The 16,417-nt window shown below is 39.6% G+C and overlaps 1 protein-coding gene across 1 annotated transcript in view; it reads left to right on the top strand.

Annotated features, from left to right (window-relative positions):
* Positions 1-5,634: 5,634 nt before the first annotated feature.
* Positions 5,635-16,417, top strand: part of KDM5C (lysine demethylase 5C) — a 22,368-nt gene continuing 11,585 nt past the window's right edge. The window contains exons 1-11 of the mRNA XM_015818088.1: positions 5,635-6,180; positions 8,653-8,730; positions 10,308-10,430; positions 10,685-10,855; positions 11,313-11,444; positions 14,255-14,323; positions 14,741-14,864; positions 14,951-15,132; positions 15,513-15,671; positions 15,899-16,018; positions 16,334-16,417. The exon at positions 16,334-16,417 is cut by the window's right edge and continues 31 nt beyond it. Of these exons, the coding sequence (XP_015673574.1) occupies positions 5,635-6,180; positions 8,653-8,730; positions 10,308-10,430; positions 10,685-10,855; positions 11,313-11,444; positions 14,255-14,323; positions 14,741-14,864; positions 14,951-15,132; positions 15,513-15,671; positions 15,899-16,018; positions 16,334-16,417 (1,788 nt within the window). The remainder of the gene's footprint in view (positions 6,181-8,652; positions 8,731-10,307; positions 10,431-10,684; positions 10,856-11,312; positions 11,445-14,254; positions 14,324-14,740; positions 14,865-14,950; positions 15,133-15,512; positions 15,672-15,898; positions 16,019-16,333) is intronic.

The raw sequence follows: 16,417 nt of genomic DNA, 5'->3' as shown, positions 1-16,417 counted from the left end.
CAATAAAGGGCCAGACAAGACTCTATTGTCTCCCAGTGCTTCTATAAATCAAATCACAACTGCCATATTTACTCAGCACCCAAATACAAAGCATTATTTTTCAATTGCTGTTCATGAAGTTATCCATCACAAAACACTCTTCAATGATTGCTAAAACAGTCAGGAATCATTTGAAGATAATGTAAAGCCAGCACAAACAGCTGATGGTGGCAACATTTGGAATATTTCTTGATTGCTGCTCCTGCTCCCTCACTTCTAATTGCTAATTTATTCTTTTGCTACTGACTCAAGATGTGCTTCCACTGGCTGTAATCTTTTGCTTCACTAGTCCCAGTTTTTACAAGCAGGTAGTTTGTTTTCATTGATGATGCTGGTGTTTATACTGCTTTCCAAGAATGGATGGATGGATAGATAGATAGATAGATATAAATAGATAGATAGACAGACAGACAGACAGACAGAGTGTTTAGATAGATATACAGAGGTGGAATTTTCCAGTTGTCTTGGTACATAGAACTTGTACTATTCCCCCCAAAAGATATAAAAGTGGGGTGGACTCAGAACCATTCATTTATCACATTAAAATTAATATTAGTTGTGCATACCACCTTGGCACTCAGAAATCTCAATACAATAATTTCCTTCACTCATAAAAGATTTCACAACAGATAAAATTAAATGCTAAAAAGACAGATTCCAGTATACTTTGTTCATGCCATAATCTTTTTCTAACAATATATTGAAAATAATATACTCTACCTAGAACATACAACTGTGAGTTCATCCTTCCTACATTTAATGGTACTGCCTATGTGTAAATTTACTGTTTCAGTGAAACAAAAGTGAAACCCTCAGCCTAAATTCATCTACTTTGGGCTTCCTGCAGAAATTTCCTGACCTCTGAAGCCACGCATGGAAGATGCCATATGTATATATTACAACTTAATCTAGATTCTTATTCCTCCCTTTTATCCAGGAGCAAAAAGTAGTTATATACTATAGAGATCTCCTTTGATTACCATTAACTAGTATAGCTTCTAGAGGAAATTAGTGATAGGAATTATCTTTTGAGCCAAATAACAGATTTTCAGGATGATGCTGAAACACTAGGACATTATTTTATTGCTTATTAAATCTGCATTTCATCTTTAATCTAAGGGTTCAAGGCATCTTATATGGAGATCTCAATATTATCCCCATAGCAGCCTTATAAGGTAGTTTGGGATAGAAGAGTAATTAGACTAAAATCATCTACTGAATCATCTACAGCAGGAGTAGATTTGAATATGATTCTACCAGTCCTAATACAACACCTTACTCATTAAACCATACTGGCATTTGTGATATGATGGACAATACCTTCAACTCAGTTTCAACATAATGGCTGAATCATAGTTTACATAAATCGTAGCTTATGTAGAGATTGCTAATTCGATGCCTTTCAGATGAGTTGGAACAATATATTATCCATATTTACAGAAAATGTGGTTTAGGGAACCCAAAACAGGGTTTTCAGCATAAAGGCAAACTATAGTTAAGGGTTGTTTGATTTACTTTATTTTCCATCTATCAGCACATCTTTTTCTATGACTTCCAGTGGCAGAAAAGTGGCCATAATTATAGGTTATCAGTTAAGACAGCCAACATCATAATTATGTTATAGTTACACAAGAAATTGCAGGCCTCTCCAATAATTAAGGTTCCAATTTGCTCGATGACAATGGTCTGATCATATTACTACACCAATCTGGTTAAATTTATTTTCTTACCAGGGGGTTAATTCTACCACAACCAGTTTCACAGAGATAATCACTCAGATGAATCAAAGAATCAGTCCAAAACTCCAGGCCCACATGAGTCCAAAAATGAACTCAGGTTTCATTTATAAGCAGTCCCAGGTTCAAATCTGCAGGTACAACCCTCAATCATCCTGGAAAAAGTATGGGGCCAAGCAAATCAGGAGGTCTGCATGAAGCAACAATTAGCGTCCTGCACGTATCATCTCACTCTTCTGATTTCCCACATGAAAAATCCCTCTCCTCCAACCCTAATATTTTGCCCAACAGGCCTCCCTCTCATCAGTATCATTTCCCTCCCTCATTATTCAGCTTCTTCCATGCATTTGTATATAGATTTTTGCCTTCACACTAACAATGTTTTCTTCCCAAGTTGACTTACTTATAACAGCAACGGCATCTATATGGTGCCTTCTCTTTCTGATGGGTCTCATCTTCGTTGAGAGAAGAGTGTTTGCCTGGGGAAGATACAAATTACACACTAAATATAGGTTGGAGAAATCTATCCTATTTTAAACAGGCAAATATTGTTTGTATACTGTGGAGGTTCATTTTTTATCCCCAGGAAGCCAATGCTGCCACCCCATATATTTAAATCCACCTAAGACATAGTTTAAACATAGTTTAATTTAATTATGTGTCACCTTTAGCTACTGTGGCTTATTCAATACAACTTGGTTAGGATAAACTATAGCTTAGCATTACATACAGATGCAATCAGTGATAGCATTCACATAAACCCTAAACCTCTTGGGGCATGTTTAATATAACATCCAGGGCTTTTTTTTCTCATAGAACGCCCAGAACGGAGTTCCGGCACCTTTTTTGGATGGAACCTTGTAAGGTAGGCAAGGCGGGTTGTATGGTGTGTGAGTTCCGGCACCTTTTTTTTTTTTTTTTTTTTTTACAAAAATAGCACTGATAACATCTAAGCCCCTAAGTATCTTTCTTAGCTTGATTTTGATTAGTTTACCTTAAGCGTAACCCAGTGTGCCATCTCAATCTGGTGAAATAGGGCAGATTATTATTATTTATTACATTTATGCGTTGTCTATCTCACTCTGAAAAACGACTCTTTTGGTTAAGCCGCCATTAGTCCTCCAGGAAAATGAGGCTACATTCAGGAGTGGCCTCATAGCAGAGCTTCTCCTGCATTAACAGGGACACACAAAGGTGGAGGTTTAGGCATAGCTGGAAGATTCAGGAGTTTTCTTCTTGGTAGGCAAGAGCTAGACAAGGCTGCCAGACCTGGCTTGCATTAATCCACAGGACTATAAAAGATGATGTTTCTTGTATTTCTCTTCTGGTGTCTGGTGATTTCCAGTGCAGATCTGGTACCCCGGCCTAGACTAATTTGCCAGTCTGCAAAAAGGTTGCAGGGAAACCAACAAAAAAGAGAGGGACTCACAATAAGAAATAGTTGTGGGCCAAATTACACAGATAATCAGATTTCCTAGATAAGTACCTTGAGATACCCCAAAAGAGATGAGAAGCTGTATTCAGGCAAGATACAAACTGGTACAGATGTATTGAAAGGTAGTATGGTTTACAAAGATAGGGAATTAAAATGAAATGTGCTGGTGTAAACTAAATTTTGCTAGCTTTCCTTTTCTCACAGTGTCCAAATAGCTAGTCTTAGCGAGCACTTAGTGACCATTCTAAGTTATGCCAGATCCCCCCCCCCCCAAAAAAAAACTACTTATGACCTGGTTCTGAAGTTATGGTGTCTGCCCCCCTGTCCCCCACCAGTAATGTGATTGCATTTTGGATACTTGGCAACCAATCTGCATTTATGGCTGCTTGCACTAACCTCTGTGACTGCTATTTACGCTTTTTTCTAGAAAGTGACATTTATTTCCAGTTTTGAAAAAAAAAAAGCCCCACAATGAACAATGGGCTCATTTAATGACCACAGCGTTCACTTAATGATTGCTGCAAAAAAGGTTGTTAAATTGGGTCCGTTCACATGATGACCAGCTTTACGATCCCCATGACTTATGACCGTAATTGCCAGGCTTAATTATGGTCATAAGTTGAGGCTTACCTGTACTTACTTTTGCTTGCTGCTTTCTATACTTTTTCTGCATCTTACATGTTATTTACTCTCAAAAGGAGTAACATGATAGTATACAGATAGTTCTTGACCTATGACCACAATTGAGATCAGAATTTCTATTGCTAAGCAAGATGGTTGTTAAGTGAGCTACACCTCATTTTATGACCTTTTTTGCCACAGTTGTAAGGCATATCATTGCAGTGTTAAGTGAACCATGGAGTTGTCAAGTGAGTATGGCTTTCCCCATTGAGTTTTCTTGTCAGAGGTTGGCTGGAAAGGCTGCAAATGGTGATCACATCACTCCGGGATGCTCTTACATATATGCCAGTTACCAAGTACCCAAATTTTGATCATATGCCCATGGGGATGCTGCAACAATAGTGTGAGGATTGTTTGTTATGTCACTTTTTTCAGTGCTGTTATAACTTTGAACAGTCGCTAAACAAAAGGTTGTAAGCTGTGGACTATGATAGAATATACAGTTGCATATTACTGTTCACTTTTACCCTGGTAAACATTAAATTATGCATAATGTATCATGTATAACTGATTTTCATTTGAGGAAATATTCAATTCAGATTTGTACAATTTAATACTGCCTCTGTAACCTATGTCTCATTTTACATATCTAAAGACTCTTCAAAACACAACCTGAGTGCCACCTGCTATAGACATTTATCAAATCTCAGCAAGGTTTCCTCTTCATTCTACCCCTATTATAATTTCATAATTATTAAATTGATATTAATAAAAACATTGTTGCATAAAGATTTTGGATTATCACCTGTAAGCAATAGTATATTTAATATAGAGCAGTCTTCATCAATCTGTCTTCTAGATGTTAGACTTTATTTCCCATAATCTATCAGTCAGCAGTGTTTGGAAAGCTGAAGTCCAAAACTAACTTTAATAAACCCGCTACTGGAGCAAAATGAATTTAACAATAGACTAAAAGGAGCCAGGCTTCAAAAGTTAGCCTTGCTGTGGACATATCACAAATTACATAGATAAGATAAAATGGCACCACGATGCAGTGTATAAACCCGTCGAAAAGTCTGAATTCAGCCAAACCAATTGACAGCTATGAGGCTCCCGCTAGAGTTCTGACAACCGAATAGGCGGTGTTATGATTAGCTCCGCCCATTCAATTCTTCTTCTTATCCTCCTCCGCCTCCTCCCTCCTCTTCCTGTTTTCTGTCGTCTGGCGCAGGCGCGGTGCGGCCCTTTAAACGTGCGTAAGAAGTCCCAACGATTACATTTTCTTGTTAGTTGTATCCTTCCGCCTTAGCCCTAAGGGACTTTTTATTTTGCTTTATTTTGCTTCTAAAGCTTCCAGTATAAATCAATTGTCTTTGACGAGACCTAGAAGTTTCAGTCTTTGTATCGGAAAGATTACTCTAGCCGGGTACGGTGACATCTCCAAGAGGTTCCTTTGAATCTTTGGAGGCTGGCGGAGGGAGACGTTTTGTTGTTGATGGGCAGCGGCTGTGGAGGATATTGAGAAAGTCCAAAATGGCGGTCGCTGCCAGTTCGAGGGGACCCGGCAGGCCTTGAATTTAGGGAGGGGAGAGAACAAGAGGGACTCTGGGCCCGGAAAAGTGCCGGGAGATCCTAGAGAGGAGGAGGGGTAAGGCTGAGCAACCGGGCACCGGGGAGAAAAGCTCCGGCTGAGCGGCCCGGTTCCCCCGCCCGTTAGGCCTGGTGCTCGAGCGAGGAGGAGGAGGAGGGGCCGGGCATGGCCCCCTGAGGGGCCTCCCAGAGAGCAAGGAGCCGGTGGAGGGTATGGAGTCCAGAGAGGAGCCGGTGGAACAGAGCGAAGGGTCAGATCAAGGGACCTGGGGGGAGAAGGGCCCCCTTGGGGATCAGGGCGACTGGCTGTCCCGGGGGGAGAAGGGGGAGAGGGGAAGCCGGGGCTCGAGGGGGGAACGTGGCCTTTCAGGGGAGAGGGGAGAACATGGGGACTGGGGAGAGCGGGCCTCCAGGATGGAGAAGAGTGAACGGACTGTGAAGGGTGAGCGGGCTCCCCGGAGTGACAAGACCGACCAGGGCGATGGGGGTCCCCGGGCTGATCGAACTCTTCGACTGCCTCGAGCGTCGGACCAGGCAGAGCGCGGCTTGTGGGGTGCCGAGCAAGGCGAGTGGATGGAGCGTGGCCCGTCCTGGGCTGGAGATCCCGATCCCCTGTTGCCTCCCGAGGACTTTTTGCCACCACCTGAGTGTCCTGTCTTTGAGCCCAGTTGGGCCGAATTCAGTGATCCGCTAGGCTACATTGCCAAGATCCGACCCATCGCAGAAAAAAGTGGTATCTGCAAGATCCGCCCTCCCGCCGTAAGTACCAGCAAAGGCTTTCGGATTTTAGGCGAAACTGTCAGTGGGCAAGCAGAATCAGGATTCGGGGGTTAGTGTAAGTGATTCGCAGGTACTTAGAGCTGGTGATGTGTTGTTGTTGTTGTTTTTTGAAAGAGATGTCTCTTCTGGTGAATATAATGAATTGGATGGAAAGGAATGTATTGGAGTGCTTGTCTGCCAGGATGAGGGTTACAGACTTGAACCAGTGTGTCTTTAGATCGGAAAGAGTTCTTGTGAGCATTTGTTGCTGAAGACAGTCACTGTATTGAGTGAGTTGAATGTTTGATACAAATGCAGTGTTTCCGAGGAAAAATAAGACTATTGTAATGCCTTAAAGAAACAACTGAACACAGGCCTGGTTCAACGGCAAAATAGAGTGGGTAGTAAAAGTTTACATAGCAGGCCCTGCTGACTAGAAATTTTGGTAGTTCAGGACATTTGAATGGCACCAAGTTGGGAAAGACTGTTTTATGGAATTGGTGAGGGTTGAAAAATGTAGATGCTTCCCATGATGTAGTAGGACAAGTTGAATGTAGATATTGGAAGCAGTTGATGCGATACAAAACTGTAATGTGTGGTATAGTCAACACTCAAATATAGATTTGAATGCATTATGGGGAATAGTGTAAAGAGTATACTACAGGGACTGGGTTTGTTTGGAATAATTGGCATATAAGAGCTTTGTGTTTTGATTCCAATAGTCAAGTTCTATAGTTTTGTGTATGTAAATCGCTGTATCTGTGATAATGGGTGGTGCCTGTGTTGGTACGTAGCTGTTACCATTTTGAACAGCTTGCTCTTTCACCAAGCTGGAAAACTTGTATAGACGCGTGTCCTTCTGTTATTTTCCTCTACATCCTACAGCTAGGCCTCAGCTGCATGTAAAAAAAACAAACACCACCCCCCCTATTCTAATTAAGTGTAGCAGGAAAGAGGTTTTCCAAGTCTTTTCCTGCTGTATTTCTTGATGCAGAAAACCTAATTAAAGTTAAAAAAAAAAAAAAGGTCCATTGAATAATATTTTTGATTATTTCATAACAACAGGTCATCTGGTATGACTGCCAGTTGCAGAGCCTTTGTCTAAGAAGGAACAAGAGAAAGACAAGGAAATATTTGAGGAACTTGGTTTTCTTTTGTATAGCTACACTGCAGAAGATGCTGAAGTAGATCTCTTGTTCTCTGTTCCCAATTAAACTCTTTTGCCCATCTTTTTAATCCTCATTGAGAAGTCATTGTGATATTTTTAATTGGAACAGCAAAATATTAGCATCTGCTTACTCAGTGCATATGGAGTAAGTTTAAATGAGTCTTTTCTTCTATAGGCTGTCAATTATAGTTCAGGTTAGTCTGCAACCTTCAAATCAAAAGTTTCTATCACAGTTCAGTTGCAGGAGAACCTGTCTTGCTGGTGTGAGTCTTAAGCATTATAATGCTAAAGTATTAGCAACATTTCATTTTTTCGCTTCTCTTGAAAGTACCAGGATGACTTAAAAAAAACACTGTTTAGCATTTCCTAATTTATTTTGATTTGAATTTATTTCAGTGTGTCTAACAAAAGCAAATATAATTCTGTCATGTTTGTGCTTTTGACATACAATTTAGCACCATGAAGATGCTCTTAAATTGAGAAACCAAGGCTTTTCCAACTTAATTTATCACCCTCTTTAGTACAAACTAATAAATATTTCACTAAAAATATAAGAATATATATTCATGAAGTTCACCAGGCCTCACTGTGATTCCAGCTTCTAGAAATCAAAATTTTGCATAGTCAATTTGACTGCCTTCTGGTAAAGTTATTTTGAGACCATTGAGTCTTTCTCACACATGAATAAATAACCTTCGCTTCAGTGGCTTTTATCTGTCTTACTGTCTCCAGCAGTTCATGATGATAGTTACTCCATCTTTGAAGTGATTGCTTTGTACCAGAAAAGTAGATTTTGAATGTGTAATGCCTTGGGATATAATATTTTAGATTGGTTAAAGGGACGTCAAAGTTATCCTTTCCTTTTTCTCAGGCTTCCTGTATATAAACAGTAAAGATGAACACATTACAGTGCTTGGTGTGCTCATGTTTTATTTGGAGGTGTTTATGCATTAAACTATGTTTCCTTCAAGTGTCAGTTTTACCTAAGTCTCTTATCCTAAGTACTGGATATCGCATACAGTAGATTGCTTCATTGCAAAATTAAGGGGTTTCATTGTCTCAGGTTTGTCCTGGGGTAGTTTGTGTAATCAGTTCTTGCACTTATATTCTGTTAGCTGTGAAATTGAGTTCTAATTCTCTAGGGCTGTTTTCAGACTGAGAGTAGATTTTTGGTTTAATTCTTAAACATGGTGTATATGTATTTTTAAAAAAGTGTTGGATCTATTGTCATTAGCTGGTAAACAGACTTTGAAATGTATGATGCTGGGATTATAATTAATGTTGCCTTTCTGTTTCTTCCTCAGGACTGGCAGCCTCCCTTTGCTGTGGAAGTGGACAACTTCCGGTTTACTCCACGGATACAGAGGCTCAATGAACTGGAGGTGAGTCCTTTGCAGAAGAGGTAATAGAATTGTAATGTGGTGCTATTCACATTTCTTTACATTTAACAGGATAATTAAATCATAAATCATTTTACAAGAGAAGATAACAGGAGCTACCAATAAATAATAAATGTAAAAATACATTGGTATATAATAAAAACAAAAAACAAAATGCATTAGTTTTAATCAACTGTTATCCACCGGTCGGACTGCCATTGAAAGAGTTGACTTCAAAAATTGTGTCAGGTTGCCTGTTTATACAAACATAAATAAATGGTTTTGTGATTTATTTCAAAGTCGTTCTCTGTCTCTGTTTGTGTGTAATCTATTTAAAGGAGAACACTTGTAGCTCAGGGCTGAAATGGCGGGTCCTTGGTGCTCTCCCAGCTTGGTTGTTTACTTGCAGACATTTCATTACGCAAACTAGATAATATCAGTGCTAGACACTCATTTAGCACTGATGATGTTACCTAGTTTGGGTAATGGAAAGATCTGCAAGAAAACAGCCAAGCTTAGAGAGCACCTAGGATCCCCTCATGTATTTAATTATCCAGGTTTTTATATTTTTGACTGGATTTTTTTGCAAAATGTTTTGGCTTGCATTTATATGAAAGGAGTGTGTGTATCTTAGACAATACTTCTTAAATAAACTTGCATTCCATGAATAACTTCTGTTAAATGACAACAAGAAATCTCAACATCTTTTTAGGATGAATGTATTTGTTAGATAAGTTTCCTAGCTTTCCTCAAGGCAGTATATCCTGTAATCCTTTTCTCCAATTTTATTCTCACAATATCATCCTTTTCAGGTATGTTAGACTGGGGTCCCCAACCCCCGGGCCGCGGCCCACTACTGGGCCATGGCCTATTCGCAACCGGGCTGCGGGTCAGTGCACACGTGAGTGTGCAGCTCGACTCAGGAAGGCTGGTGAATGCACGTATGCGCACGCACATCAAATTGCAGTCGAGCTGCGTGTGCATGTGTGTGTGCGTACCGTCCCACTATTTGTCCGTGTTGGCTTGCATGGCCTGGTTCCCCTCTTCCCCCCCCAGCTGGGCCGCCAAGTCGCTGAGGGACAGTGACTGACCCTCTGAAATTCCACAACTTGAGGGTAGACTTGAATTTGAACTTCACTTGTCTTAATCCAACAACTTATCCATTACACTGATATGTTCCTCATGACATAATTAAACATAATTAAATCTTGGCTCTATAGATAGAAAAGTTAAAAGTTTTGGTAATGCACATGTCCAAAATATATAGTCCTTTCTTCTTACTTGGTTTTGAAAACCATGATCTATATCCAGTTATCATAGTTTAGAATGGCCAGATATTGGCATGTTACTTAATTGTTCAAAAGGAAACACTTTCTTTTGGGATAAATAACATGTAGCCCCTGTTACAGGAAATCTCCCAGGTCCCAAACCAGTTCAGTGTGTGCATATATATTGTTTTCAACTTCATTAAAATTTGGTGTTGCTGGTATGAAGATATATTTAAAGATGTATGGTTAAATGGGGAGCCATTATAAGTTACTGGCTTGAGAAAGGCTAACTTCTATTTATTCCATTACCAGGCACAGACCAGGGTAAAACTGAACTATTTAGACCAGATCGCAAAGTTCTGGGAGATTCAAGGTTCTGCACTGAAAATTCCCAATGTAGAGAGGCGTATTCTTGATTTGTACAGCTTGAGTAAAGTAAGTTATAATTACATTCTTCCCAAAAAGAATTCTAGAGAAAGTTAAATTTTTGTATTCAAGCTAATGGGGTTAATTACTGACACTGGCAGATTCAGTGAAGATTCATCTGTGCTATTGATGAGTCTTGGTAAGTTGTTGGTTTTAGTTTGGAATTGGGGATAAGAAAAATTAGGTACCTTATTTAAATAGGTATATGTTCATGTGATTGCAAGCTGATAATTTGTAGTTTTTCAATATTCCTATATTTTTAGATTGTGATGGAGGAGGGTGGATATGAAGCCATTTGCAAGGATCGCCGGTGGGCACGGGTGGCCCAGCGACTTTCCTATCCATCAGGGAAGAATATTGGTTCCCTTCTTCGTTCCCACTATGAGCGTATTATCTACCCATATGAAATGTACCAGTCTGGTGCTAACCTGGTGGTGAGTATTGGGTCTCAGAGTATAAAGTTCTCCTGTAATTTAATTTCACATTACATTTCCTCCGCAGATGTAGTACATGAGTACAAGAAAACCCCTTTTTCTAAATAGACTCCCTTTGCACATTGTTTCCTACTCTGGGAAGGAAATAGCTTGCTAGGGAAGATGGTGGGTCTCATGCCTAGCCAGGAAAATCATATCTAAATTCATCACGCTTTTGTTCTGCCACGGGATAGTTGGGTTAGGCCAGGGGTATCAAACTGCCGGCCCGCGGGCCAGTTGCATCATGCTGAGGCCGTGCCCACCCCAGCTCCGGCAGTGCAAAAGAAGTCGCGCTACGTCATGACATGTCACATGATGCGGCGAGTTTGACACCCGTGGGTTATTTAATGCCTAGTGATGAGCAACAGGAGCAGTGAAATGCTCTACTCAGTGTTAATGCTGTTCCTTCCCCCAACAGTGCAATACTCACCCATTTGATAATGAAGAGAAAGACAAAGAGTATAAGCCTCACAGCATCCCATTGCGCCAGTCAGTACAGCCTTCCAAGTTCAACAGCTATGGGCGGCGGGCCAAGCGACTGCAACAGGAGGTGAGTGTCTCACACACCTTCAACCCTAATTACAATTTTGTTTTTGGTTGGACCAGTTCATCATTTTGGGAGCAACTGTACACACCCTGTGCTCTGACTCAACGGAAAGTCTTGTTTTTTCCTCAGGTTTGGGATAGAAGCCCTTAAATGTCAAAGAAGTCTCATCTGGCCTCCTGGAATCTTTTTTAGTTCCCCCAAATTGTGATTTTAAATGCAACAGGAGAGTTTTTAAACATACAGGGTATAATCTTTTAAAATATATTTAATATAGTTTGTCCATGGTTCAGTATGACCTGCCCACTCTCTGAAATTATCTGAAGAGATTTGCATAGTATTCATCTTTTCTATCATAGTGACTTGGGGTTAAGCTCAAATGGTGTAGCTCTCCAAACCATTTTTTAAAAATAATTTGTACTGTGTATTACAATTAAAAAGATAAAAACTAATATGAACTAAAAAAATAAGGGAATAAAAAGAAAAAATAGAAAGCGAAGGGACAAAAAGAAAAATAGAAAAAAATTAGAGATAAATAAATGACTATCCCCTTTATGACAACAAGTATAAATGAGTTTGGTAACTTATCACCTTCTCTTAAAATATATCAATGGTCTTTTCCATATCTTTTGTCTATAAACAAATATTTAAAACCGCATCTATTTTAACCTTGATCAAATAACCAATTTTATATTCTTTCCTGTTACTGTTAACAATCTTGATCCTCAGTTCCCTTAAACAGTGTCGTAGAACTTGATTTCTTCTAATTTTTTCTTTGTCCCTTCTCACAAAATTTTTCAGAACTTTAACAAAACTTTCTTTTGTAAGTTCAATATAAGAAAAAGTCATCCAGATTGCTCTTTTGGTTTGTTAATACATCAGTCAGTTTCATTAGTATATCCAGTGTAACATCTCCTTCCACATTATTACTTTAGCTCATCATTTTAAAATCTACTTTCAAACCAGTCTCAGTGTTATCCAGTAAAACGTGTTCCTCTTCCATAAAGTCTGTCTGTACAGGCAGACGGTCTTAAAATTACCTTCTGAATCCCTTGTTCACAAATATCTTTCAATACATCCAATGTTAAAGTATTTTGCTCCATTCCATATTAGTAAATCAAATGTAAGTGTTCTTTTCCTTTAATTGTAATCTTTAGTTCTCTTGAGCTTCCTCTAGTATCCAACCTTCAAAATCATATCTTATCATATTTTTTAAAATATTCAAAATAACAGCGTATGCGAACTTAATGTCCTTTCAAAGGCATCAACTGTGAGTTGAGCAAGATAGCTGTTTCCTTCTCTTTTAAACCCATAATAGCCTGCTGTCATGTTGTCTTCTTGCAAAGAGTAACTGTCTGGAGTGCTTGTGGGCGAGCCAAAGTCCCCTCTGTCAGTTTGCCATTTCTTCCCTGGAAGTCCACCACTCCAGATGTATACATGTGCTCACCATTGGAAGGACTACATTGTTTTGTTAAAAAGGCCTTTAAAACCAGTATTTTTCAATAGGTTTTTAATTGTTGAAGAATGAATACACACACATTCAATGTTTCTGGTTTTAACTTGGTGTTTTGTTTGTTTGATTTTCTTAATTACAAAGAAGCTTCAGCAGTCAGTGATATAAACATTGAATAAATATAAATAATTCCATATTAAATGTAAATCAAAGCAGGATTTTGTCACATGTGGCACCTGGCATTTCACTTCAGGATTACGTTGATCTTCACAAACTTATGGATAAAAGCCTGGAATGTATATATAAAGTTTTTTTTTCTTTTGCATAATGGATGCTGTTTCCCCTTTCCTCTTTGTATTTATGGTTTAACGATTTAGTTGTAAGCCTTTTTGATTCATAGGTATTCATCAAATGTTTGGGGAATGTAAGAGCTTATGGCTGTATCTGTATTTGTTTTTAAAGGAAGAAAGCATAACTATCAATTTTGCATCAGTTTAAGGAAACATTGAATCTTGTAATTATATATTCAGTGGATAAAATTCAAGGACGCAGATACAGGCCTTCAGATAAGGATACAGTCCTGCATTTTTGGTTTAAATTATTCCGAACAATTAGTAAGTGGTTTTCCAGAGATTAGTAGAACGCCAAGTCTCCTGCTAGGAATGTGCACCTGGAGCTTAGTCTCCGAGTGTATTTCTAGTAGAAGACTGAATGCAGGGAGGCATCCTTCTTTCCAAATTAGAAAAAAACAAGTGTGTATCTCCTATGTGGATCCTTACTATAAAATCTGAAACTTACCTGTAACCCCTGATTCCATCGTTCCATACCCCAAATCATGAAAGTGAATTAGAATCCCAATCTTTTCTACAAAAGCTTTTACTGAAAATCTGACCAAGCTCTATATTAAGTGTGTCTGATTAATTTATGTTAAAGGGAGGAAAGGCAACATTCAAAGTTATTTTTAAAGTTTTTCTTAGTTCCTGAATTCCTTCATGCTTCTGTTCTTCCTCTCTAATATAGGAAATAAAATGCCATTGTGTTTTCTCCCCTTATCTTCGAAATGTTGAACATTTTCAAAGTCCTACACCTCATGTCTTTTATAGTTATTGTAACGTTTCCATTTGTTAGCTTTCTTGTTGTAAAACACCACAATCCTTATACTTTTTATAATAATAATAATTCATGATCTTTATATGCCACTCCATTCTTAGTAACTCTAGGCAGTTAAGGGAAAAAGGTATCCAGCTTTACCACTATGATCCAATAATGATTTTCCTTTTTATTTCTCTTGCTGATGCCCTTTCTACTATTTCTAGAGACCTGTTGATTCCCAAACCCCACACATTTTGTCGCCCTCTTACAGGAATCCGACTCATACCCTGAACCTGCGAGTTCCCCAGCTCTGTTACCTGAGCAAGCACATCAAGCATGGGTACTGTTCCTGTTCTGTCCACCTCTGCTGTCTCTCTTTCACTCTATTTATTTGTCCTGCTTCGTGGCTTGAAGTCCTCAGACCCCATCCAGCAGAAGATGTGGCTTAAATGTCTCAATGTGCACTGTTTTATTTCAGTGTGCAATGCATTCTAGGAAAGTCTCACCTTGTTGGTGTATCTAGCCCAGAGGCTTGATCCAAAAAAGACAACATTTCTGTCATAGGTCACGACCTCAGCAATCTCTACCATTAACCAATTGTCCTTCTGCAATTAGTTCTCCTTTCTCCGGGACTCAATTTATTGTTTGTTCTTTTTCCTCCCCTCTGCTGCCGCTGCTTTCTGAGAATCTTTGGAACACAGTTTTAACATTCATGGCTTCATATTGTCATTCTGTCCTAACTGTATCTTTCTTGCAGCCAGAGCCAACAGAGGAAGACATTGAGAAGAACCCAGAATTGAAGAAGCTGCAGATTTATGGCGCTGGCCCTAAGATGCTGGGACTGGGGCTTGTAGCCAAGGACAAGAACATGCGCAAGAAAGGTTGGAATGGAGGGCTAACCCTACAATTAGGGAGCTGAAGGAGAAGTTTGTTCTTTTGGTTCTAAGTTTATGTCTTCCTAATATAGACAAGGAGATGCCTGAATGCCCCCCAACAGTGATAGTAAAAGAGGAAGCTCCTGTTTCAGAAGTGAAGCTGGAACCCCCTTCACCCCGAGGCTATGCAAATATGAAAGAAGAGTTGAGGCACAGTCCAGAACCTTGCACCAAGATGACCATGCGCCTCCGTCGCAATCACAACACTCAGTTTGTAAGTTTGTGTTCTCACTTCAGATAAGTTCTACTCTCTCTCTCTCTGTTTTTTTGTAAAAATTGTTCCCCCCCCACCATATCCAAGCTGGCCAATGGAAATTACTAGCTGGCAATTGTGAACTCTGTCATAACATCCATAGCCTTCTTCCTCCTTAAAAAATGCATGAAAGGAAATAATAGTTCTGCTGAATTTTTGCTTATTGTCTGCCTTTGAAGTAGTCATTGCCTAAAAAGAGAAATCATTGGGTATATTTAAAACGCCTGTAGAAAGTCATTAGGAGTCAATACATGAAGGCATCTCCCAAAAATATTGAACAAAACAATCTGCAGTTGCTTTTGTGTGTAAAACAGCATTTCTTATAATTGCTCCTCTTTTAGATTGAATCTTACGTTTGTCGGATATGTACACGGGGAGATGAGGATGACAAGCTGTTGTTATGTGATGGCTGTGATGACAACTATCACATCTTCTGCCTCTTGCCTCCTTTACCTGAGATCCCTAAAGGGGTCTGGAGATGTCCCAAATGTGTCATGGCGGTAAGGAAGCTTTATTTGCCCTTGAGAAGCCCAGAGGAACATTCTTGCCTCACCAGATCATCTGGGCTTGAACTTGATCATCTATAGAGAGATCCAAGAATAAGATTTGATTACACAATTATTCGAAAGCATAATATGGGCTCCATTGATTATTGTATGGGTGTGCAAAAATAATTCCTGTCTTGTGAATCCTTTCTCACATTTCCCCGGTTTTTTTCCTTTCCCAGGAGTGTAAGCGGCCCCCAGAGGCTTTTGGCTTTGAGCAGGCCACTCGGGAATACACACTACAGAGCTTTGGAGAGATGGCAGATTCTTTCAAGGCTGACTACTTCAACATGCCAGTCCACGTGAGTTCTCCCTCTTTTGCTGTGAGCACAGACAAATAGTACCAGCTATGGTTTTATTTATTGTGTTAATATCCCATCTTCCCTCCAGAGACTCTCAAGGTATTTATGCACAAGAATCTCTTCATTTTATCAGCAGTAGCCACGTGAGGTGGGTGGGCTGACAGAAAGTGATAGACTGGAATCTGGATCTTTTTTTGTTCTTAACCTCCACCTTCCAACTCATACTTGGCAATTTCATCGTAGGTATTTCTAGTTTCCTGTAACTGAGGATATAGAGTCCGTGGTGCTGACTGCCTCTCCCGTTTCCTCCCCCAGATGGTGCCAACAGAGCTTGTGGAAAAGGAGTTCTGGCGCTTGGTGAACAGCATTGAGGAAGATGTGACGGTGGAATATGGGGCT

Source organism: Protobothrops mucrosquamatus, unplaced genomic scaffold (genome assembly GCF_001527695.2).
Source record: "Protobothrops mucrosquamatus isolate PMUCROS unplaced genomic scaffold, P.Mucros_1.0 scaffold679, whole genome shotgun sequence".
Lineage (NCBI taxonomy): Eukaryota > Metazoa > Chordata > Lepidosauria > Squamata > Viperidae > Protobothrops > Protobothrops mucrosquamatus.
The sequence above is the reverse complement of the archived record's forward strand: the minus strand, read 5'-3'. Positions and strand labels throughout refer to the sequence as shown.